Source organism: Diospyros lotus, chromosome 3 (assembly GCF_014633365.1).
Source record: "Diospyros lotus cultivar Yz01 chromosome 3, ASM1463336v1, whole genome shotgun sequence".
Taxonomy (NCBI): Eukaryota; Viridiplantae; Streptophyta; class Magnoliopsida; order Ericales; family Ebenaceae; genus Diospyros; species Diospyros lotus.
In genome coordinates, this window is record NC_068340.1 from 41,369,140 (window position 1) to 41,394,016 (window position 24,877).

General features: G+C 38.1%; 2 protein-coding genes across 24 annotated transcripts in view; one reads left to right on the top strand and one right to left on the bottom strand.

The window, feature by feature from the left end:
• LOC127797939 (sterol 3-beta-glucosyltransferase UGT80A2-like) overlaps nt 1-18,125 on the top strand; it is a 39,651-nt gene extending 21,526 nt beyond the window's left edge. For 4 of the 20 annotated variants that reach the window (XM_052331149.1, XM_052331151.1, XM_052331154.1 and 1 more), the window contains exons 13-15: nt 9,031-9,078; nt 9,162-9,311; nt 17,662-18,115. In XM_052331149.1, the coding sequence (XP_052187109.1) occupies nt 9,031-9,078; nt 9,162-9,311; nt 17,662-17,847 (384 nt within the window). In that variant the 3' untranslated portion in view covers nt 17,848-18,115. Of the gene's footprint in view, nt 1-1,634; nt 1,868-9,030; nt 9,079-9,161; nt 9,315-17,661 lie in introns of those variants that run through there. The other 16 variants (XM_052331153.1, XM_052331157.1, XM_052331155.1 and 13 more) reach the window with 10 other exon arrangements.
• Nucleotides 18,126-19,039: 914 nt separating this feature from the next.
• Nucleotides 19,040-24,099, bottom strand: LOC127797943 (uncharacterized). 4 transcript variants are annotated; one of them, XM_052331167.1, is made up of 5 exons: nt 23,839-24,099; nt 21,278-21,338; nt 21,086-21,151; nt 19,402-20,155; nt 19,040-19,296 (listed from the first exon to the last, which is right to left on the bottom strand). In XM_052331167.1, exons 4-5 carry the CDS (start codon nt 20,134-20,136, stop codon nt 19,264-19,266), a joined length of 768 nt encoding a protein of 255 aa, XP_052187127.1. In that variant the 5' UTR covers nt 20,137-20,155; nt 21,086-21,151; nt 21,278-21,338; nt 23,839-24,099; the 3' UTR covers nt 19,040-19,263. The 4 variants fall into 4 exon arrangements, with proteins under 4 accessions (XP_052187127.1, XP_052187128.1, XP_052187129.1 ...); XM_052331168.1 differs by lacking the exon at nt 21,278-21,338; XM_052331169.1 differs by lacking the exon at nt 21,086-21,151.
• Between the last annotated feature and the right edge of the window lie 778 nt (nt 24,100-24,877).

Here is a 24,877-nt window from a genome sequence, read left to right on the forward strand (position 1 = left end):
AAGATTCATTGGCTTTCTTTCTTTTGGCCTACTTTGCCTTCAATTCTGAACCAAAATTGTCAGAATTCACTTGAGTGTTAAGCGAAAATTAACACCCAAAACACACTGGAAATCTGTCTCACCAAGAATCTTTGGATTCTTGAATTCGTCAGAGTCACCTAAAATCCTTGCTCAGTCCATTCCAATTTGTTGGCATGTTAAATGTCCGGAAGTCACTGCCCTGGACAACTTCGATCCACTTCCAAGAATGGGTGGCTTCCAATTCGCAAGTGACTATTGCCTCCATTGTAGCTTCTTGAAATCGCCTTTGATTAGCTTTCGAAGACAGCCTGGCTCGTTTCAATGGATCTGCTACTAGATTTCGCAACTGAAAATCGTCGGAATCATAACTGAAATTAGTCAGAATCACAGCCAAGAACCATTGGCTCTGATACCATTTGTCACGGTCCTAGGTTTTTCTAGGGTTTAGAATGGAATTTTGAAGGAGTGTGAAGAAGAAAGAACATAATGGAGGGAAAAGACAGAACAGAAAGAGGGAGAAATTGAGAAGAAAGGGGAAGGGTTCATACATCAATTCATAGCTAACCTATTCTCTATACAACAGCCTATTTATAGGTTGTTTACATCATTGCGGTTATTACCAAACTAATCAAACTAACACACTAACAAACTCTAGGACAATTACAACTACTGCCCTTTGGGTCATGACAAATTTTCTTTTTTCTAAATGAGCTCTTTTATTTTGAATTCTTTAGAAAAAAGGAAAAAACTATGTTTCTTCTTGTGAAAAGAAAATTGTTGTATTTTCCTTGTCAATGTCAAGTCACAATTGCCTAGCTTCTGTACCTAGTCTTGGCTTCCCAAATTTTTAGTCAATGTTGGGTAAATAGGCTTTCTAGGAAATGATTTTTTATCCCACATCTACAAGTGTTTTAATAGATGATATTGGTGTGCGCATGTGCAATCGAGCATGTGCTTCTGTAGCTTAATGCATTGATCTCATGTCATTTTGGTTACTTTTGGTGATCTTTAGGCACTACAGTTTTTTTCTTTTTTATTTGGCTCCTTTCTTTATATAGACCCTTCGACATTGTTGTTTTCTGTTAGGGAAAAACTGGTAAATTGGATTCTTGAGAAGAATATCTAGGTTTTCATGAGAGATCAAATTTTGGCTCTGTGGCTCTAGCTAAATTTTGGTAGTTAAAGACCATGTGCAAAATATGTGTAACTGAGATGAGAATGTTATAATGAATGTGCACTCATATAAAAAAAGACAAAATTAGAAATGAAGTTATTTTTATAAGGTTGGTGGGTGGTGTATTGACTAAAGATGAAATGTGTGACATGTGATTTAAATGGTTTGTTCATGTAAGAAGAAAACCGGCAAATGCTCAGACACCATAATGCACAGACACGCCTAAGAGGTCGTTGTGTCGGCGTTGCTAGTGACACATGTTGGACACGCCCACGTTGTGTGTTTGACACTTTTTTATTATTTTTACTGGGGACACGCAACAAATACACGTCCCCTTCCTGGACACTTCAAAGAGTTTTGAATAGGAATTATTTTGCTTCTATGCCTTGTTTTGTGCATGAATCTTTGGTTTCGATTGTATGAATTCTTCCATCTCCAGCCTCTTCAAGCTTCTATTCTCTTCGACTGGAATGTGAGAAACAAGAAGGGTTGAACTTTGAAGACGAGAAGATTTTGTGTGGATTGTGAGCAACTGGCATCATTGCAATGATTATGAGTGGCAATTGGACTAGATTTTTTGAGTGATGGAGCGGCACCGAAGTCTGTCGAGTTGCTTTCTTCTTGTGACTGGGTTTTTCAAGCAATATAGTGTATTGTATTGGATTTCGACAGGTGCGGAGATGATCTTTTAGTTTCACCTCCAATTTCTATTGTGCTAGTTGAATTCTATGATTTTGATTTGTGTGTCCTTGCTTATTTGATGGTGTATTGTATTAATATATTCGGAAGTTCATTCTTCTTAATGGTACTTGATATATGTAATATAATATGATATATTCTTGATAGTCCTCCAATTTTATGTTTTACATACTTGATATATGTAATATTATTTTTTGTGATAGCCTAATCTCTGTGATAGTCTCTCTTTTTAATATTTTATTTTATTTGGATACTTTATGAGTTTGGAATATAATTTTGATATTTTATTATGTCATTTTGAAATATAAAAATTTAGTTTATTAATTAATGTATTTTAATTGTGTCGTGTCCTACTTTTTTAAAAAACACCTTGTCTTGTGTCTCGTGTCACCATGTCCTTGTGTCCATGTCCATGCTTCATATATGAGAAACTCAGCATGACATGGGATGTAACGGCCTGTCACAAGCCTAATGGCTTAAGTGTAATAAACTAGAGTTGCATAGCTGTAATAGGCATAGCAGAATGTAATAATAGTTTGCATGTGCGGGCGGTTTCGCCTAAGCCACTTGTGGGATTCGGTTGTAATAACAACTAGCTGGAGCGAGCCTATAAAAGGGCATTGTATGTGAGGATGGGATCTATCAATCAATGCATTTGGATCTTTCCTTCTCCAATCTCTATCTTCTTAATTCAAATCTCCCTCTCTTTCTCCTTCTCAAATTCCCGATTCTCCCAGAATTGCCCAAGCCTCATACTCGAGGCTTGACAATTGGTATCAGAGCCTAGCGGCCTCGGCAGTGTTCTTAGAAGGAAGTACGAAACAGACAATGGCGGAAGGAACGAGACTCAAACAACTGGAAACCAGAATGGAAGCACTGGAATTCAGAATGACGCAGACACACGAGGCTATCACCCAAAGCCGGGAAGATGTGGCTGCAATGCGAGAGGAATTGGCGACTTCTCGCGAGGATATGCACCGCGAGAAACGATGGATCAATTTGGTCAAAGGATCAATAGCATGTTTAATATGCTATCATCTTTACCACAATTACGTTTGCCAACGGAATTTCCTCCGCGATCTGGAAATGGACCAAATTCGAACGAATCTGGAATACTTTCGAGACCTACAGGAGTAGCGGAGTCAAAAGGAGTGCCAGGAATTGACACAGATCATCAGGTAAGGGAATTTCAATTACAACCTGGTACTCACACGCCAATGCCAAGGCTAGAGATACCATTATTTGATGAGACAAGGCCAAGGTGGTGGGTCCACCGGTGTGAACATTTCTTCCAGTACTATAATGTGGCTAAGACTCAGCGAATTACATTGGCCACAGCCTATCTTAATGATACGGCTAATTCTTGGTTTCAAGGATGGTCTAGGTACCAAGGAATTGGGGTGAGATGGATCGATTTTGTCGAAGAACTGTGTAGGCGTTTTGGAGAGAAGAATATGGCGGATGTGATAGAAGAATTCAACAAACTACGGCAAGAAGGGACGGTAACGGAGTATTTGGAGAAATTTGAGGAGTTAGGAGCCTTAATGTGGAACGCCCAACCATCACTTACTGAGCAATATTTTGTGTCCAGCTTTATTAGTGGGCTCAAGGAAGAGATGAGATCCATGGTGAAGATGATGATGCCACTCACGGTTAGGCAGGCAGCAAAGAAGGCCAGGTTGCAAGAATTGACGTTAGAAGCTATTTACAAAAAGAATAGGGCCTCCTCTCGAACAGGACCGTTAATCAGCCTACCTCCTAGTGGTCATACGCAAGAGATAGGGGCGACAGGGGGTACAGGCCCACCAAGGGGAAGTCAGCAAGTCGTGGCGATCAGAAATCCCACTATGGAGCAAAGGAGACAGTTGCGGCTGTGTTTCAGATGTGGAGATCCTTATTGAACATGGAGGGTGGTGAGGAGCAGATGTTGGAGAAGGAGCAAGAAGACCTCGAAGAAATAGAGGCAGAAGTTCCTCAAAGGGATCATGCCGGTGAAGGAGGGGAAATTTCATTTCATGCATTGAAAGGGGAGCATGCCGGGCAAATCATTAAGGTTGAAGGGAGAGTGGGCAAGAGAAGAATGATGGTGTTGATTGATAGTGGCAGCACCCACAGCTTCCTCAATGAAGCAACTGCCACTGAACTAGGGTGTGCTTTGGTGAATACCTCTCCCTTATCTATAACAGTAGCTAACGACAATAAAATGTACAGCACCCACAAGAGTGTAGGGTTTAGATGGCTGATGCAAGGGGAAGAGTTCTCTACGGATCTAAGGATTCTGGAGTTAGGAGGCTCTGACATCGTCCTTGGGGTGGATTGGATGAGGACAGTAAGTCCTCTGACTTTCGACTTCAATTAATTGGAAGTCACACTGGATTTGAAGGCCGGAAGTTGACTTTAAAAGGGTGCCTCGAGGCCGGGGAATGCAAGATGATCACGTGGAAGAAATTACAGAAGCCCTTAATGAAAGGGAAAGGGCAAATATCTCAGCTATTTTCTATTCAAACGATGGGAAAAGATGAGAAGGAGAGCCCTTCCGCCACTGACCTCTTTGCAAAGGTAACATTTCTGATTTCATTATGTCCCTTGCTTATGAAATTTTAGGAATTATTTGTAGAACCACGCACCCTACCTCCCAACCGTTTGTTTAATCATACTATACCCTTGAAACCCAACTCTGAACCAGTAAATGTTCGAGCCTACCACTATCCTCCATACCAGAAGGTTGAGATTGAAAAACAGGTCAAAAATATGCTTCGAACGTCCATTATCCAGCAGAGCCAAAGCCCTTTTGCCTCACCCGTCCTTCTTGTCAAAAAGAAGGATGGTACGTGGCGCTTTTGCATAGACTATAGGCAGTTAAACAACCTTACCGTGAAAAACAAATTTCCCATTCCCTTGATTGAAGACCTATTAGACGAGCTAAATGGTGCTACCATCTTCACTAAATTGGACCTGAGGGCAGGGTATCATCAAATTAGAATGAACCCTGCCGACATCCATAAAACAGCCTTCGAACACACCAAGGCCTCTATGAATTTCGGGTGATGCCATTTGGGCTCACCAATGCCCTAGCCACATTTCAGGCCCTTATGAACCACCTATTTGCCCCATACTTGTGGAAATTTATCCTAGTCTTCTTTGATGACATTTTAGTTTACAGTCCCAACCTCAAACAACACCTAGCCCACCTGCAAACCACATTTGAAATCCTGAAATTTAATCAATTGTTCGTCAAACTCTCTAAGTGTTCCTTTGCAAAGAATGAGGTGGATTATTTAGGGCATATCATTTCTGGCCGAGGAGTCAGCACCGACCCTAGTAAAATTACAGCAATGATGGAGTGGCCCAAGCCTTTGAATATAAGGTTGACTGAATTACTCAAGAAGGACAATTTCGGATGGAATTCCCAAGCTGAGCAAGCTTTCAACACCTTAAAAAAAGTGATGACATAAGCCCCAGTTTTGGCATTGCCAGATTTCTCGAAGGCTTTTGTGGTGGAAACTGATGCGTGCGACATCGGGGTAGGAGCAGTGCTGACACAAGAAGGGAAACACCTCGCTTACATTAGCCAAGCTCTGGCTGCCCGACACCGAGGGCTAAGTGTGTATGAAAAAGAGTTGTTAGCCATGATCATAGCTATCGACAAGTGGAGACATTATTTGGAAGGCGCCCCCTTCATAATACGGACTGACCATGACCGCCTAAAACACCTCCTCCAACAAAAGCTGCATACACATTTGCAAAGGAAGGGAATATCCAAGTTGTTGGGCCTGAATTATGTGATACAGTAGGGAAAGGAAAATATTGTGGCGGATGCCCTGTCACGAAGATCAGAGACAGGGGAGTGTCAGGCAATCACCGCCGTGGTGCCTGATTGGGTCAAAGAAGTTACTGGAAGCTATGAGAAGTCTGAGTGGATCAAATCCCTCCAAACCCAATTAGCTGTGCAGCACACCAATGAGCAGGGGTATTCAATGGCCAATGGGTTGATCAGGTTTAAAGGCAGATTGGTCGTGGGCGATGACAAGGAACTAAGAGCTAAGATTTTCTAGGCATTACATAGCTCTCCACTAGGTGGACACTCGGGGGTTAGAGCTACTTATTACCGGGTTCGACATATGTTCTTTTGGCCTGGCCTCAAGAAGGAAGTAATGGAGTTTGTGGCAGCTTGCACGACGTGCCAACGATGTAAGCATGAACAAGTGGCTTACCCAGGATTGTTACAGCCACTAGCTATACCAGACATGGCATGGGAGGAGATATCCATGGATTTCATCGAGGGCTTACCCAAATCAGAAGGCCGAAACACGATTTTAGTTGTCGTCGACCGGCTGACCAAATTTGCTCACTTCATTGGCCTCACTCGCCCATTCACAGCCCAGGAGATTGCTCGAGTGTTCATTGATACAATGGCCAAACTGCATGGTCTACCTAAATCCATTGTCTCGGATCGAGACAAAATATTTACCAGCCACTTCTGGCAAGAATTATTCAAGCACTTAGGGGTGAGTCTACACATGTCATTAGCATATCATCCGGAGTCCGATGGGCAAACCGAAAGGGTCAACCAGTGCTTGGAATCTTACTTGAGATGTATGTGTTTTGCTCGGCCTAAGAGTTGGGGTAAGTGGCTTTCTTTAGATCAGTGGTGGTATAACACAACTTACCACAGCTCTATCAAGAAGACTCCCTTTGAGGCTCTATTCGGATACCAGACACCTATAATGCCTGCCATAACGGGTACCAACAGGGCGCACACTAACGCAGCTGAGTATCTGCAAGATCGGCAGGAGATGATCTCACTACTCAAGCAAGAGTTGGTTACCGCTAACAACAGGATGAAACAAATCGCAGACTGCAAACGAAGTGACTGAAACTCAAACTAGGCGATCGGGTCTTCTTATAGGTTCGACGGTTCCTACAGTTCTCTTTTTCTAACGTCACCCCCACCAAGCTCAGTCCTAAGTATTTTGGACCATTTCTCATCTTGGAACGGGTGGGTCCAGTCGCCTACAAACTACAGTTATCTTCCCACGTGGAATGTCACCCAGTATTTCATGTCTCCCTATTGAAGAAGTTCATCGAGCCTAATGCTACTGTGAGCCCAGAACCACCTTCTGCAACCGCAGAGGCCGACGGCGACAGGGAACCACTAGCCATCATTGACCGGAGAGTAGTCCATCAGGGCCCCGCACCTCTCATTCAAGTCTTGGTCCAGTGGTCCAACCGACACCCGGAGTATAGCACTTGGGAATACCTTCCCCAGCTGTTGAATCAATTTTCACGTGCTGCTCAGCTACTCACCTTCCTTGGGGACAAGGAAGACTTTAAGGGGCCGGGAGTGTCACAAGCCTAATGGCTTAAGTGTAATAAACTAGAGTTGCATAGCTATAATAGGCATAGCAGAATGTAATAACAGTTTGCATGTGCGGGCGGTTCCGCCTAAGCCACTTGTGGGATTCGGTTGTAATAACAACCAGCTGGAGCGAGCCTATAAAAGGGCATTGTATGTGAGGATGGGATCTATCAATCAATGCATTCGGATCTTTCCTTCTCTAATCTCTCTCTTTTCCCTCTCTCCCTCTTCTTAATTCAAATCTCCCTCTCTTTCTCCTTCTCAAATTCCCTATTCTCCCATAATTGCCCAAGCCTCATACTCGAGGCTTGACACGGCCTTACAACAGATATGGTTATAGATAAAGATGATAGGTGAGCTTGAATGAATGTAGCTGAACTCATCTGAGGGGATTAAAGTTTAGTGTGGTGTTGTTGGGATGAAGAGTACAAATTGGGAACTAAATTTTGTTACGTGAACATGCATGGGGAAAAATTAATTCATGAGGACACTTGGGAGTCATTATATACAGATGAATAGAACTTGAGAGCTGTAGACCATCTCGACCAATTTAGTTGCTAAGCAGAACATACTTGGGAGGAATCACGTGCACATGTATGTCAAACTGAGTTTGGTCCTTCCTGTTATCATGTTTTCAACATTATTTATTATTACATAATCTTGGAGAATCATGAAGGTACTATTTACCTATAAGTAACCAGGAAATTTTTGAACTTTTAGTTTGCATTAGGAGAGAAGTGGAATGTGTGTCTACATAATAGGTGAAAAAGTTTTGAGTTGCAGTTTTTTAACAGCAATAGTGATAGCAGTAGCAACGCCGCATTCTATTTTTGTGGTAGAAAAAGGGCTATTCATCAAACTACTATTAGTCCCAAAAGTTAAGTACTCAGGCAAATATTTCAACAAGAAAAGGTCTCTAACATTAGCCCTGAATGTTTAGCCCCCTCTCACAAATTGAAAGAGTCAAAACAGATAAACTAGTTGAGGTGCACAGAAAAAGTTGTGTATTAACAAACATAATAGAAAAATGTCTCACAAGACTTGAACTAGGGTTTCTTGGCCCCAAATTTCCATACATTGTTAGTTCACCATATTCCAAAAGTTCAAGCGTTCACAAAACAGCCCCGAGCAATGTCTGTGATGCTACCTAAATAGATCAAATTCAAGACTAGAAATCACACTAAATTATGTTCATTAGTTATTAAGACTAAAGAAATTCCTGTTAATATATAATCTGTCAGGAAAAAAATGTAGAAAAAAAGTATTTTGCAAAAGGAATGAGATAATGTTATAATGTGCCTTTCATTATTTTCAAGTCCACCTCCTGCCTAATGAAATCCCATGTAAGATGGCATAGTGTATTCATCATCATAGTTGATACTTGAAGGCATTTGGTGGTTGCAATGCTTTCCGCTAAGTTGTAGATCACTTCCGTAATACTTGTCATTGTGATATGTCATTGTGCTTGGTTGATATTTAACCAAATCGTTACTAGTGACAAATATTAGGGAATTACACATTGATTCATTTCTATAAATTAGCTAACATTGTTGGCCCTGTCAGTATCCATAAGTGTGAAACGTACATATTGATTTAACTTGCAAAAAGAAACATAAAATTCCTGCTAAAATGAGAACAATATGGTTTCTGATAAGCTGAAAAGAAATATTTCTTGTTTATACTTGATAAGAGGGGCATAGTTACATGGTGTGATTCATATTTTGGTGAAATTTGTTCCTTACCAATTTTAGAGCATGTTTTACCAAAATTATTTTAGGTGCACCATGGAGGTGCAGGAACAACTGCTGCTGGTCTTAGAGCTGGGGTAACTTTTTTTTGCCTTATTGGAGCTTTTCCTATTTTGATTGTTTACCTTGCTTATCTGTGCATGTCTTCATTTAAATTCAGTGCCCAACTACTGTTGTTCCTTTCTTTGGAGACCAACCATTTTGGGGAGAGCAGGTTCGTGCCAAAGGAATAGGTCCTCCACCCATTCCGATTCAGGAGTTATCACTTGACAAATTAATTAATGCAATAAATTTCATGGAAGATCCTAAGGTATTCATTTTCATCACTGTTTGTGTTTCCATGATGCCAATGTTATGGATATCCTGGGTGAAGTGTCTTGTGCTTGAGGAAGTCCAACTATCTAAAATGAATTTCTAGACATGTGGACACCAATTTGTTAAAGGAATCAAAATTCTTTTTGCTGATTATGTACAAAAAAATGAATTACGAAAAAGGTGTTTCCTTTCATGGGTTCTTTTTCCGTTAGAAGTCAATTCCCTTGCTTGAGGGTTGTGTCAAGAAGGGCATTTGGCATGAAATTTTGTCACATTGTTTTTTCTCATGGATTTGTATTGTTAATGTGACTTTTAAAAGTCAATGACATTATGAATGTGAACAAACTTAGAGAATATAAGAATAACACACACTAAGTAATATGGGTGAACGGTACTAACTATTTCACACACATTACTAGGTTACGTGATGCCTTAAAATACAAAAAACTATCTATCATCTATCTCTAAAATCTAGGAATTTAAAATACAAATACAACAATAGATAAGGAGAGAAATTTTCTCCTAATTTTCCTCCTAATTCTTAGGAACATTTGTAGTTTTTATCCTCTTTTATTCAACTTGATCTTCTTTCCCTTATTTCGGATTTATCCCCTTTAACTTCGAGATTCTCCTTTTTCCACTAAGATTTCTTCTTCAACACTCCCCCTCAAGCTGGTGAGTAAATATCTTTCATTCTTAGCTTGCCTCTAATCAGCTCAAAACCTTGTTCGTATATTGCATTGGTGAGGATATCAGCTTCTTGTAGACCTATAGGGATATACACTAGATTGATACCACCATCTTCAAATCTCTTGCTTGATGAAATGTCTATCAATTTTCACATGCTTCATCCAGTCATGTTGGACCGGATTGTTTACTATACTGATGGCAGACTTGCTATCACAATATAGCCTTGTAGGGTTAATGTTTGGTACCTTCAAGTCTTCCATAAACTTCCCTAGCCATATTATTACTTCACAAATGCCTTGAGCTATAGCTCGGTATTCTGCCTCAACACTGCTTCTCATTACTACACTTTGTTTCTTGCTCCTCCATGTCACAAGGTTACCCCATACTTTAGTACAATACCCGGAGGTGGATTTATTGTCTTCTAAGGAACTTGCCCAATTAGCATCCACGAACCCTTGAATTCCTCGATCTTCATTCTTCCTGAATAAAATACCCTTACTAAGAATTCCTTTAAGGTATCTTAGGATATGGTAAGTAGCACTAAGATGTTTGTTAGTGGGTGAATGTATAAATTGACTTACTACACTCACTGCATATATAATATCAGGTTATGTAAGAGATAAATAAACTAGTCTTCCCACTAACCTTTGGTATCTACCTTTATCAACTGTTGTTTATGTCCCATCCTCCTCAGCTTTCTAGTTGGTTCCAAGGGTGTGTTGGTTGGCTTACAACCAAGCTTACATGTCTCCTTTAGTAGATCCAATGTGTACTTTCTTTAAGAAATAAAAATTCCCTCCTTACTCCTTGCTACTTCCATCCCTAGAAAATACCTTAGTTGTCCAAGTCTTTTGACTTCAAATGCTCGTTGCAACTGTTTCTTTAGTGCCTTTATTTCTTGCTAGTTGTCACATGTAATAATAATATCGTCCACATTAACAATTAAGATAGTTTTCAAACCATTAGCAGCATGTGTTAGTGACAAAGTGTGATCAAGCTGCCCTTGTTGATACCCTAGTTGCTGTAAGGTGGTGCTGAACCTTTTAAACCAAACCCTAGGGGATTGTTTCAACCCATACAAAGACTTCTTTAGCTTGAAAACTTTTCCTTTTTCTTCAAAATCAGGAGGAATTCTCATATATATCTCTTCTTCTAGGGGTCCCCATTGAGAAATGCATTTTTTAATGTCTAATTGGTAAAATTCCCAATCTAAATTAGCTACAAGGGATAATAACACGTATAGAGTTGAGCTTTGCAATTGGTGCAAAAGTCTCTTCTTAATCTATACCTTGTGTTTGGGTGAAGTCTTAAGCCACTAACCTAGCCTTATACCTCCCAATACTCCTATCAGATTTGTGTTTTACTATAAACACTCATTTGCTTCCTACCACTTTCTTGTTTTGAGGCAGATTCACCACTTCCCATGTGCCATTCTTTTCCAATGCATCCATTTCCTCCATTACAACCCTCTTCCAACTTGGTAAGTTGCAAAGCTTCATTGATATTCCTAGGGATTTTCACTTCATCAACCTTGACAATAAATGCTCTGAAATTTGGAGACAACTGAGAATACACCAAATGATTAGAAATAGGATATTTAGTGCATGATCTCACCTCTTTTCTCCAAGCTATTAGAATATCCAAGTCATATAATTTTGGCTCTAAATTTTTTGCATTTTCTATTCTTTTATCCTCCTCAATAGGCACTGCTTCAAGCATTGCTATTTCAACTTCAGCTCTTTCTTCCTTTTCAAGAACCAGACCTTCTTCAAGGGTTAATGAATGGCTTTGTTTTGGTTCAAGAGTCCTTCTTCAAGAGTACACCTGAAGTGGTGGCTATGGCTTAGGGATTTCTAGAATTTGTTTGTGGTGTTCTCCCCCCATAGAGGTATGGTAGAGTAGTAACAGTGATTCTCAATAAAGGAGACATCACAAGACACAAAAAATTTCTTAGTGTTAGGACAATAACACTTGTAGTCTTGTTGTGTGGGAGAGTAGCCAACAAAGACACACTTCAAAGACTTGGGGTTTTATTTAGAGTGATAGTGATAAACAAAAGCTGCACAACCAAATACTTTTGGAGACAAAGAATTAAGCATTCGGGTAAGTAAAGGATAGGCAGCAATAAGAGTGCTCGAGGGGGTTTTGAATTTGAGAACCCTAGTGGGGGGAGTCTATTGATGAGATAGGCAGTAATGAGAATGACTTCTCCCCAATAGGAAGTAGGAACTAAGCTGGTAAACATTAGGGTTCTAACTGTTTCAAGCAAATGCCTATTTTTCCTCTCGGCCACTCTATTTTGTTGGGGATTATAAGGACATGTACTCTGATGAATAATATCATTCTCACTCAAATAGGTCTCAAACTCGGTTGAAAAATATTCTCTTCCATTATCCGATTGAAGGATATGGATTGAGGTTTGGAAAACATTAAGAACTATTTGATGGAATTTTTCGAATACTTTGTATACTTCATATTTTTCCTTTAATAAGAATACTCAACACACCCTGGTATGATCATCTATAAAGGTGACAAACCAGCTAGTGTTAGCTAGATTTGGAATTTTTGTTGGTCCCCATCACTATGTACTAGATAGAATGGTTTGGTTGGTTGATAAGAATGAATAGGATGTGAAGCTTTTGTCTATTTGGCAAGAATTCATTGCTCACAATCGAAAGACTTGCTCATTTTATTGACAAACAAACGAGGATACAAGACTTTTAGGTATCTAAAGCTTGGATGGCCTAATCGTTTGTGTCATAACTAGATGCTAGAATCTAAGACAGCAGAAGATGAAAAAGAATTGTGTAAATTAGAAAAGTTACGCGTACTAGCAGCTCCCTTCACATAATATAGGCTCTCTTTCTCCTCAACATTGCCAATCATCTTCTCCAAAATTAGGTCCTGAAATACATAATGAGTTGGAGAGAAAGTTATTTTACAATTCATGTCTTTAGTAATTTTGTTGTTGGACAACAGATTGCATCTCAATTTAGGTACATATAGGACAAATTTCAACCACAAATCAGCTTAGATATACCGAGCCTTCTCCTTGAGAGATTGTACCATCTGCCATAGTTACCTTTATATCTCTATCACACTGTCCATGCAAGGATCCGTTCATGTGGTCTGGGGCTTTGATATCCATAATTCAATCATTCATATTCAACAATTTAGAGAGGTAGCAATTAAGAAAATTACCTTATTTAGCAAGGGAGGCTGTTGGGTTCGGTACTTCCATAGAATCTGATGCTTTATAACCCTTGTTTGGTTCAAAATCTGTTGCAAAACTGTCAATTGATATGGAGTTAAGGTAAAATTTGTAACTTTACCTTCTTCAGCATCTACTGCATAGACTGTTTGTTGCTTCTTCTAACCTTTCCCTTTCCAGTTTGTTGGCTTCCCATGTATTTTCTAACAGGTTTCTCTAGTGTGGTAGGGCTTGTGGCAATGACCACACCATTGCTTTTCTTTTTGAGAGTCTCCACAAGTTGGTGTTGTTCTTTATTTAGAAACAACAAGGGCTGAACCACTCTGGTTGTTAACTTCAAGTAATGAATGAAGCATTACCTTCTTCCAGCTTTCTTTTCTTCTTATTTCAGTGAAAGCCTCCCTGATAGATGGAAAATGTTTGGTTCCTTACAGCCTTCCTCTGACTTCATCGAAATCAAAATTAAGCCCATGTAAGAAGTCAAATACTTTTTTTTTCTATCATTTTATAATACTTCACCCCATCCTTTGTACACTCCCAACTGATGTCATAAAACAAATTCATCTCCTCCCATAATTCAGATAACATGTTATAGTAATCAGTTACCGAATGATTATCTTGGCGAGTAGTTCTTATGGCTGATCGAACTTCAAAGCACTAGGCTGTATTTTCATGTCTGAGTAAAGGCTTTGAATTGCCTCCCATACTTCTTTTGTTGTTTTGTAGAACAAATAGGTCCTCCCTATCTTTGGCTCCATGGAATTGATGAGCCAAGCTATTACTATGGAGTTTTCAGCATCCCATGCTTCATAGTTTGCAGCTTCAAGATCTGGTTTTGGAATCCCCCCCGATTAGATACCCCACTTTCCCTTTGCCTTTCATAACCAACGAGACGGATTGGGACCACTCCTGAAAATTGGTCCCATTGAGCTCATGTTGAGTGATTCGAAGGGTGTGGTGATCTAGAGAAATAGGGGCAACAGTTGGAAGTTAAGATCGAGAGGTTGTAGGGAAAGTAGTTGAGGCTTCACTAGTTGACGAGGAACTAGCCATCTTGAAGCAGTTTGTGTGGAGAAAAGAAGTATGCACAAGGTCGTTCAAATCAACATTTTAAGTGGGATTGAAAAATGGTCATAAAATCGAATCATAAATTGTAAGATTTTAGAGACAATTAAAAACACCCTTTAACTTTTGTAAATATATATTTATAATAACATAATTTTTAATATTATTTAATAACCTGATTATTCTTTATTATAAATGAAATTGCATGTACCTATTTCAAAATTACTTCATCTATCAATTCAAAAATACTAAATAATATGAAATTTCTAAATATTAAGTTCATCATTTATCATCATTCATCTATCCATAATCAAAACTCCAAATATTAGTTCATTTATTGTAAATTCTCATATGTCATAATTTAATATTAATAAAAACAACAATTACGATTTTACGATTTTATATCCCGATTTTATATTATTTTATATCCCGATTTTACGATTTTATGCAATTTTACCCCAATTTTAATTTTGCATGCAATTTGAATCATTTGAGGGTCTCCAACGCGTTAAATCATACGTGTTGAATTCAGATTTTAACAACAATGGATATGCGGTTTACCAGACCAGTAGCTCTGATACAATGAACAAACTTAAAGAATATAAGAATAACACACTCTTAAGTAATAAGGGTGAACGATATTAACTGTTTCACACACATTACTAGGTTACGTGATTCCTTTAAATACAAAAAACTATCTATCATCTATCTCTAAAATCTAGGAATTTAAAATACAAATGCAACAACAGATAAGGAGAATTTTTCTCCTAATTCTTAGGAACAGTTGTAGTCTTTATCATCTTTTATTCAACCTAATCTTCTTCCTCTTATTTCGGATTTATTCCCTTTAATTTCGAGATTCTCCTCTTCCACCGAGATTTCTTCCTCAAAAGAAATGTCTTGCCACTGACCCTAAGATCAATTTTATTTGTACTGCAATATTATTTTGCATGGATTATCTTACAACTATAAGATTAATTTTAGTTGTATGGGACATAATGTTCGATAGTAAAGCACTAATATTCAAACTGTGAGCATAACTGAAATGAAAATGTTATAAGGTGGTTGTGCAACCATACAAGAAAAGATAAGGCTAGATGTGAGAAGTCAGAGGTAGAACTCGAACCTGAAAACCCAACTTAACAGGTGAAGGGATCCTCCTCCTTATATATAGCCCGGATCTCCTTGCTGAGGCGATATAGGATTCTCACAGTCCTCTCCCCCCCCCCCCCCCCCATGCCGAAACTTCTCCAATAACTTATACATGCCCAGGTGATCGAGTAGGGTATTAGTCCATAACCACGACCGAAGGTAGTTGGCCAAGGGTTGGCTCTGATACCATGTGAGAAGTCAGAGGTAAAACTCCAACCTGAAAAGCCAGCTTAACACCAATCTGAAAAGTCAGCTTAATAGGTGGAAAGATCTTCCTCCTTATATATAGCTCAGGTCTCCTTTGCCTGAGGCAATATGGGATTCTCACACTAGAAATGGGATTATATGTTATAAGGTTGGAGTGCCTCCTCTTAAAGATAAGATACATGAGATACAATTATGACGGTTTGATTATATGAGAAGACAACCACTAGATGCTCCTATCAGAACAATGGATGAAATGGAATAAATTTTTAGCAAGCATGAAAGAGGAAGGCTAGAGAAAAGTTGGTGGAAAATTGTTAGACATGAGACCCAATATAATAATCTTACAGAAGGCATGGCTATTGATAGAGATGATTTGAGAGCTGAAGATCTATATGGCTGACTTGTCATGGTGGGATTAAGGTTTTGATTTTTTTTTTTTTTTCTTTGTCCAAACTTGGGTGTCTGTGCATAGGCATAATTTTGGAAAACTTGTTCTACATTAACTTGTTAGAAAAAAGTTAGCATTGTCACTCATCTATTATAAGTTCACCATAGCACAGGTATGCTATCCTCGCCCTCACCCCTTCTATTATCAGCTTCTGTGGTGGTTTCTGATTCTTGCTTTTCATCTCTTCTTTTTTTTTTTTTTTTTTGGGAGGGGGTGGTGGGGATACTTCAGAAGATATGGCTATAAATAGAATGAGTGGCGAGCTAGAATTTATGTGGCAGACCCCACTTGGTGGAATTAAAGCTTGCTATGTTGTTTTTAGATACATCCGAAAGGAAAACAGAACTCAGGAACCAAAGCAGGAAGACTGACAGCAAAATAAACTGACCAACAGCACCAAAACCCAAAAAAACTACACCTTACTTCATCTTGACAAACAAGTCTTAACAGATTGGGGCAGCTCTGATGGAATAAGGATATACTTAAACCTGAGTCTTTTGGCCCATTCTGCTAGAGTACGGGCTGCCTAATATTAGCTTCTCTGTGAGTAAAACGCAGACTCCAACCACAATGGTGAATTATGTAGGGATTAACATCCTCTAAAGGCCTTTTAATAGAGAAGAGTGCCTTCCTGCACCCTATTTCTTTTACTAATAATCTGGAATCTGATTCAAAATAAACTTGACTCCATCCTTAGTGATTTGCTAGAAAACAAGCTGATCTGACAATTTCTACTTCAAGCAACAAGAGCAGAGTGAGGATTCAGCACAATCTTGAGCTATGATTACCTGTCCTTTTCACTGTAAATTGGATTTGCCTTTCCTGTTTTACTATCCATTTCTGTGTATGCATGTAAAGTATTGGCTACGCTGAGACATGGCCTACATGCATCCTGCACATTGTAGGTCGAGTGGCATTTCTATGTGAAAATATTATCATCTTTGTAATCCTCATTGTTCTTGCTGCTATTTGTTTCTGGTGCCATGTTAAGCAGCTTGAGTCTTTGTCAAACACCATCATTGTTGCTATCCACAAGTGCAAACAAACTGGTTCGCTCGAAGAAGCAAATTGAATTCGAAAATTAGATGGAGCAATTTATTCATAAGACAACAAAAAAAAAAAGTGAAAAGAGTAATTTGTGCAAAAGTTTGTGAAGTTGTATTAAATTGTCAGTCGTCTCTTTCATTTTGGTTGGTTGACATGAGATCCAACTTGATACAATCTTTCTTTTCCTTCTGCATGTTCATCTGTGCTCATTCCCTCCTAGGAAAGGATTGTAGTGTTTTTTTTCTGTCCCAAAAGATCAAAACCTCTTCACGTCTCATAGACCAAACCTTGTAGGTTGTGAATTAATTAAGAATCGCATGCTTAATAAAGAACTTCCCATAAACTTCCCTAGAAATTTCAACATCCAGGTATACGGATAAACAAGCAGGTTCAGATTGTGTACACTTTCATCTGGTTTGTGTTCAGAATTTAAGTTTCATATTATGTTGATACGTCACAGTTTTGAACACATCTTGTCATAAGACATCCTAGGAAGAGTTGCTTATGGATGTCCCCTGTTTGCAGGTAAAGAAAGCAGCTGAAGAACTAGCCGAAGCACTAAAAGATGAGGATGGGGTGACTGGTGCAGTAAAAGCTTTCCACAAACATTTTATCCGCCAGAAGTATAACCGTGGCCCTAATCGTGCTGGTTTTCGTCATTTGTGTCAATCTAGGCCATTTTCTGGAAGTCGATGTTCGGGTTGCTTTTAGTGTTAAGAGGATGCAATCTGGACATGTTCTCAGCACTGCCTCCCTTGAACCAAAAGTGGAAGTTGTCAAACCCTAGCATTAGCATGTCAAGAGTACTGCAGGGGAATGTTGTTTAGGTTCCTTTTTGTTTGTTCTATGGAGTTGTCTTGTTTTGTACCTACTGCACTCAGGTTGTTATGCAAAAATAGTAATTGTGTGAAACCAATAATGTTTTTAAAATTTGTATGTTTTTATGTTTTGTTCTTTTTTGAGTTTTTCACTTTTTTGGAATGAAAAATTTGGAAATTTTCATGACAACTATAGTTGCCAGATTCATATGAAAACCATCCAAACCATGCAGCTAGCCTAAGGTTAGCTATGGATCATACTGTTATGCTAGGTTTGATGGTCAAATTTGTATTTTAATTTTTGATTTTTTTATTTTTTTATTTGTTGTGATCATCTAAAATTTTTATTATTTCAATTATATTTTTGTACTTTTATTTTCAAGTCAATTTAACCTACATACCTTAATATTTTTTTATCACAATTTGAATTTTTTTTCATTATATTTATGTAATTGTATTTTTTGAGTTAATTTAATTTTTATATTTTAAAGTGTAAAAAAATAAAATTAATTTATTTTGAAACAATGAAAAATTTAATAAATAAAAAAATCATAAAAACATAAAGACAAAAATATGAATTTGACCTAAATTTGATTGAATAAAGGAGGTTGGCTATGCATCATAAAGACAAAAATGTTAGGTTCATTCAATGAAGCGTGAGGGAATGGAAATGAAATTCTCATCATATTGTTATATTTTTATTTTATTTTATTATTTTTTTAATTATATAACATTATATATATATAAGTTTGTATGACCGTCTTATTAATATTTAAATTATTTTATTTAAAAATTTATTTATTAAATCCAAGAGATTTGGAATTTCTAAAAATGAAGCAAAAGCAAAGCAGAAAATAAAATTATTTATGGACAAAATTATCCTATCCATCGACATTACAATTATAAACATTACTTACACCCATTAAATAGTATTAAATACAAAAAATATATATTAAGTACATAAACATTTCTATCAATCTCTTTTTTTGGTTATTTAATTGCTAAAAAGTATTTTTTTTAATCACAACAATGGGTGTAAGTAATGTTTTTAATCACAACAACAATAAAAGTCTCTCAAAACAATATGATAAAATGCCAAAGTGACTTGTAATTTCACGACAATGCCAAACGGGCACTTGCCCACCATGAACTGGGTCCTGATTGGATGCCCTAATTACAGAATTACCCACCCATGTCCTATCAAAACATTACAGGCATTCAGCACTCTCTCTCTCTCTCTCTCTCTCTCTACTTCTACCATTGGTAAAGCATAGTTTGCAAGATCAACAAGGAGTAGTAGCCTATCTATCTACATGTGACAAGCCTCCAAGACTGTTTTTACCTGCAAATCAAACACAGATGCAAAGTTGCAATAATCTGCTTGTGGATTTGTTCTTCCATCTCTTGCTCTATCTTTCTACATTATGCCACCAAGTTTAGTACATACCTTAAAACAAGAAGGCTGGCAAAGGCAGTCAATCGCATGCATCAGCTTTCTCCGGGGCCCTACAGCATTTGCACCCATATCCTTGAGTTTCTTCATTGTCAAATTAACCAACTGGAACTTATTCACACTTTTCCCTTCGAAAATTGCTACAAAGTGATCGAGTCCCAGTGAGGACAGCCAACTGCTCAACCCACCGGCTCTCTGAAGCTTCCTCTCGAGATTTATTACTCTCATTCTTTGACTAAGCAATAGACCAGCATCAAGGAAGCTTATCGGTCGCTTGCTAATCCTTGAGCTGCCACGGACCCCAACTGCATCGTGGCATCTAAAATTGTCAGCTTGATGTGGGTAGTTTTCTGGTGCTATTCTGTTGTCAAACCTTGCTAGCTTCGCATTTGGTCGCAGACTTCTTCTAGCAGTAGGGTTACCAATTTTTGGAGCCAATAACATGGATGTCTCGCCTTCATTCACGGACTGCATCTGCAGACAAGTCCTGGTTGGACTTTGAGATAATGGACTGGTTGCTGTTCTGGATCCTGATTGTAATTGGCCTGGTCCTGAGTTTGGAATTGTGGACAAGTTGTTTTCAGGTAGAGGAGGGATGAGGATTCTGACCATTTGTTTCTTAACTATTACCCAATCATCTTCTGGAGACGGTTCAGCAGGAGAGATACTTGCAGTATTCTTCCTATTTATAGATACTGCCAACAACTGCCTTTGTTTTGGTTTTGCCATCAAGTGAAGACCCCTTCAGCTGTGACAATCAAACACATCAAACATTTAGGCCAAAAAGTATAGGGTACCACTGCCGAACACCAAGCAAAGAAATCAAAAACTTTGGTAGACATTACGGATAATAAAGTTGTCAAATAGTTGACACAAAGACATCAAGTTCTGAAATATATGCAATATGAAACCATATGTAAGAAAACATGATAGAAATATAAAAGAGAGATGCTTGTGTTTGGTTTCATTATCATTTCTAGAACTATTTATCATATTCAAAACCTGGTACACTTCAGAGAAAATATTGGCTGAAGTTGTCAGGAACTGAATTTTGGGAAATTTACTTCTTCAGATGTCCACCATTTTTTCGGAGGAAAAGAATTGCTGGAAATCATTCTCATACAAAAGTGAAAACTATATATAAACAACAAAGCACTCATTGTTTTGGAAAATAAAGAAAACAAAACTGCAGAGAGCATGACCAAGGGCGTTAGAATTTGGAAAAGGAGGCACAGATAATCCATGTAGAGCATTGGTTGTATGTAGCTACCAAGATGAGAAAGTGTGCAAACAAGCATCTCTGAATTCTACTAAAACTGAAAAAGAAAATATTGGTAGAGGATACAAACTGAAAAAGTTGTGGGTCTACACCTGATAAGGAAGGACATGAGGGAAAAAATATAGGCTGTGGGGGAGTATTAATGATGATGCAAAAACCAACTTTTCTAAGTATAAGAAAGAAGAGAACAGTAGATCAAGAACCTAAGGCCCTCAACCTTGCAAAGTTAACTGAAATCTCAAACATACTATCTCATGCGAGGTTCACTTTGTAAATATAAATGTTATGTGGGTGTTTGATGAAACTTTCAGATGGATTTTCTAGCATTTGAAGCACTTTTATAAGTTTTGTTAGTGTTTGGTGCAAGTCAGCAGATGGGCTTCCAATATGAGGCCAAACCTCTTGGCAGTCCACTTGAGTGAAAGATTGATGACTTTCCAAATGACTGCTTGGTAACTTGAACTTCTGAAACAAGAAAAACAAAACAAGCCTTAATCCCACTAGGTGAGGTCAGGGCTTTATCACAAGTTTATTCATTATGAAATAGTAAAATTTGTCTATTATAATTTCTAGTAATCTCAATTGGAATACCATGAGATGATGAGCCCAAGTGCAAAAATTGACCACAAATGATTAGTGCAACCAATACTACCTGGATGACAGATAGAAAACCAGAACCAGCATCACAGATAGAAAACTATAGATGCAGCATATGTCATAAGATATTGAAATTACAATGGACAAAAATATATTCAAATTCAAGATGGTCACTGTCTGCGTGAATATACATGGATTAGGTGAGCATACTATATATAGCAAATGCAATAGTGTAACAAGTTACAACAGCAGGAAGAAAAGAATAAATCAGATATAGAAGCCAAACAAAAAATACAAGAAAAGAAACATTGATGCATGACAAAAAGTAAAATCCAAAGGAACTTCATGGTGTACCAGTAACTTACAAGCATAAGTGGTACGTGGTAAATATACAAGATGCATTTATTCTCTGTACAATGGTCATCATATCACTGATTTTGGACACCTATTCTCCGATTGGACTTGAAATACCAATCCTTTTAGACAGAAAATTAGCTGATCTCCTTATAAACCCTTGAGAAACATTATGATGCTTCTTTTGTACCCCCTATGAGTAGCTATTTCTATGACCTTGAGATCAAGGTGACTTCAGACAGCTTACAAATGGTCACACTTGTACAGATATGTATGCTGAATTTCTCTCTGAGAAGGACAGCATTCCTTTCATTAATTATTTGTTCTCAATTCAAACAAAGTACAATTTTCCACAAGTCACATGACATTTTCTTCTTTTTTTCATTAGGAAACTCTTGCAAGCATGAAGACAACAGAAGATGGGGAAAAGGGGAAGGGAGACTTATCTTTCAACTAGTAAAAAGCACTCAATTCGGTGGGCCCACCCTTATCCTTATGTGCTTACTTGGTCTCTATTCAACTCCACTATTGCCGTGTGGATTTCCCCATTATTTTTAAATAGAAAAAAAAGACTGGCTAAGCCATGCAACATCCACCAAGAGCCGGGACTTGTATATAAGGGTGTCATGGCTCCCTTCCAGTCAGCAATAGCATGGAAGTGGCAGTTTGGTGGGCCCACCCTTATGTGTTTATGTGATCTCTATTTAGCTCTGCCTATATCATGTGGATTTCCCCTTTCTCAATTATCTTTACTTAGCAAAAAAGTAAAAAGTAAAAAAAAGAAAGGCAACCAGTTCTATGGCAAGGAAAAATTGATGGAATGTGATTGAAAATAAGCAGTTATGGATAATATCTAACAATACAAAACAAACTATAGAAACTAGAAGCTTAAAATGAGAAAACTTCAATCACACACTAGAAACTAAAAGGCAGAACCGAAGGAACTAGAAATAAAATCATACAAATGAAAAGTGCGAAGAAAAGACCAGGGTGAAAATTGAAATTTTTTACACAGGTCTTATTTGGATCCCATACAACCAAATTTAAGTTAGAGTCTAGTGTTAAGATTATTTTCTGACTTTGTTGTTATATTTGTACTTTCATTCAGTTTTCTGAGTTAGGAGTACTTCAATAAGAAATTCTACAGTCATTATTTTTTAGTTTTGTAATCTGAAATCTTATCTCTGGTAAAGTTAGAACTTTTTTTCTTTGATAAGTATATGCACAACAAAAGAAAGCTATAAACTTGAAGTTCATGGGTTTGAATTGCACACGGGCACATTGGACTTGATAGATAGTATTTGCTTTGAACGTAATTGCTAGAATTTGGGGGTTTCCCCATAAGGTAAATCCAATATGGCCATGCCTTGAAAAGGTTCCTCATCATCAAATATACATATACACTATGAGATGCCAAAAGAAAGGGATGAAGATCAAACCCGGGCACTCAAGTTATAGGGAAGATGGAAGATGCCTAAGCTGAAAAGTCTACAGGCATATGCCAAAAGACTAATATAAGAAGACAAATGTTGTCCTATCCAAAATACAGAAAACGTGAAAAGCTCCCATTACACTGCAGCCACTGAATCCTCCTTCCTAACCAAATTCCCTATATGAGACACAAAGTTGTGACTTCCCAGACTTTCTTTACCTTTCACTCAGTACAGACAGAAGCCCTGTAAGCCAGAAAAGTCATAATTGAAGGAGGCATCACCCATTCTATAGGTAGAAATAGAATGATAAACTCAATCTCCAGATCTCTCTGGGAATGCTGCAACAAATAAGTATCACATCCCCCACGCGCTTCCTGCACATGCTGCCCTAATCCGCAATAATCTTTCTTCTCCTCTTCAAATTGCTAATGCTCAAAATATCCTCACAAGCCACCATCCGCACACACCAAGAAAGCCCTTAACCAGCCCGGCCCACCTAACCCTAAATTATCATTTTCGTTTTCCATAAAATTAGGAGTGTCCTAACCAGACAGACCCAGATCTTCCTTCTGCCAATTTTGATTTTCTACTGTGGGCTGTCATCAAGTCTGCGTCTACAAACAATTCTACAGATGAGAACCAGGAAATTCTACAAAGTAATTAGCCTACTCAACTGAGACAAACGGTTATACTAGGAACTAAAAGCAAGATATTCCAAACTTTGAATTTCGTTTTCCAAGCAACTATACGGAAGATCAGGGGACTTACAGCGGCAGAGCTTGTTAGGGCTAGTGACGAGAGGCTTTGACGCAGATCTCGATGGGGTTTGAGACAGCCGAACAAGACACCGCAGCTGAATTCCGCTTCGATCTAATTGGAGACTGCCGGTAGGGTTCTATGGTGGATCACAGCACCTAGCTGAATTACTCGAGAGATAAATGGACAAGAAGGGCGAGCAATTGATGGGATTTCTGTCCTTAATTCTAAATTGACGACAGATGGAGCTTCCATCACCCTCCCCTAAAATGTTACCCAGATCATTGCCGTAAAAAAAAAATATATATATATATATATAAAGTGAGATAATAAAATATATATCATATTCTTGTTAAAATATAAAAATTAAATTGATTTAAAAAATATAAATTTATAAATATAATTAAAATAATAAAAATAAATAAATTATTATACCAAAAAAATATTAAAGTATAAAGATTAAATTGACTCAAAAATATAAATTTAATAATTTTAATTAAAATAATAAAAAATTTAAATGGTCTTATAAAAAAAATATAAACGTGAGAAAAAAAATATAAGTTTGGCCTATCAATATTGAGTTCTACTACAGAGTCATAAAACTTCACCGAGAGACTTATAGAATAGGATTGAAAATATCAAAATATACTCGCTCAAAATACAAATTTGAGCGACTATGGGCACACGCCCAACTCTCACCTCCCTCATTTCTCTCTTCTCTTATGATCGCACAACTGTCGATCGCCACCAGCATTGTTGCCTCGCCACGACGAGGCAAGGCGACAATGCTGGCGGCAATCAACAATCGCGCAGCCGATAGGAGAAGGGAGAGAGGCGAAAGTTGTTACATAAATATTTACAGATTATTCTACGTTGCCCAATGTCGTGGCGAGGCGACGATGCTAGCAACGATCGGCAATCGCGTGGCCATAGAGAAGGGAGAGAGGCAAAAGCTGGGTGAGGGCATTTGGGTCTTTTTGACCCCATTCAATAAGTTCATCGGGCAACGTAGAATAATCCATCAATATTTATGTGACACTCTATGCTATAC

Excerpts from the sequence above, each read along its gene's own strand:
- LOC127797943 (XM_052331168.1), bottom strand. The coding sequence starts at position 20,136 with ATGGCAAAACCAAAACAAAGGCAGTTGTTGGCAGTATCTATAAATAGG. Across the intron at positions 19,297-19,401 it reads GCCAGCCTTCTTGTTTTAAG|GTAAAAACAGTCTTGGAGGC; the intron begins GTATGTACTAAA and ends TTTGATTTGCAG.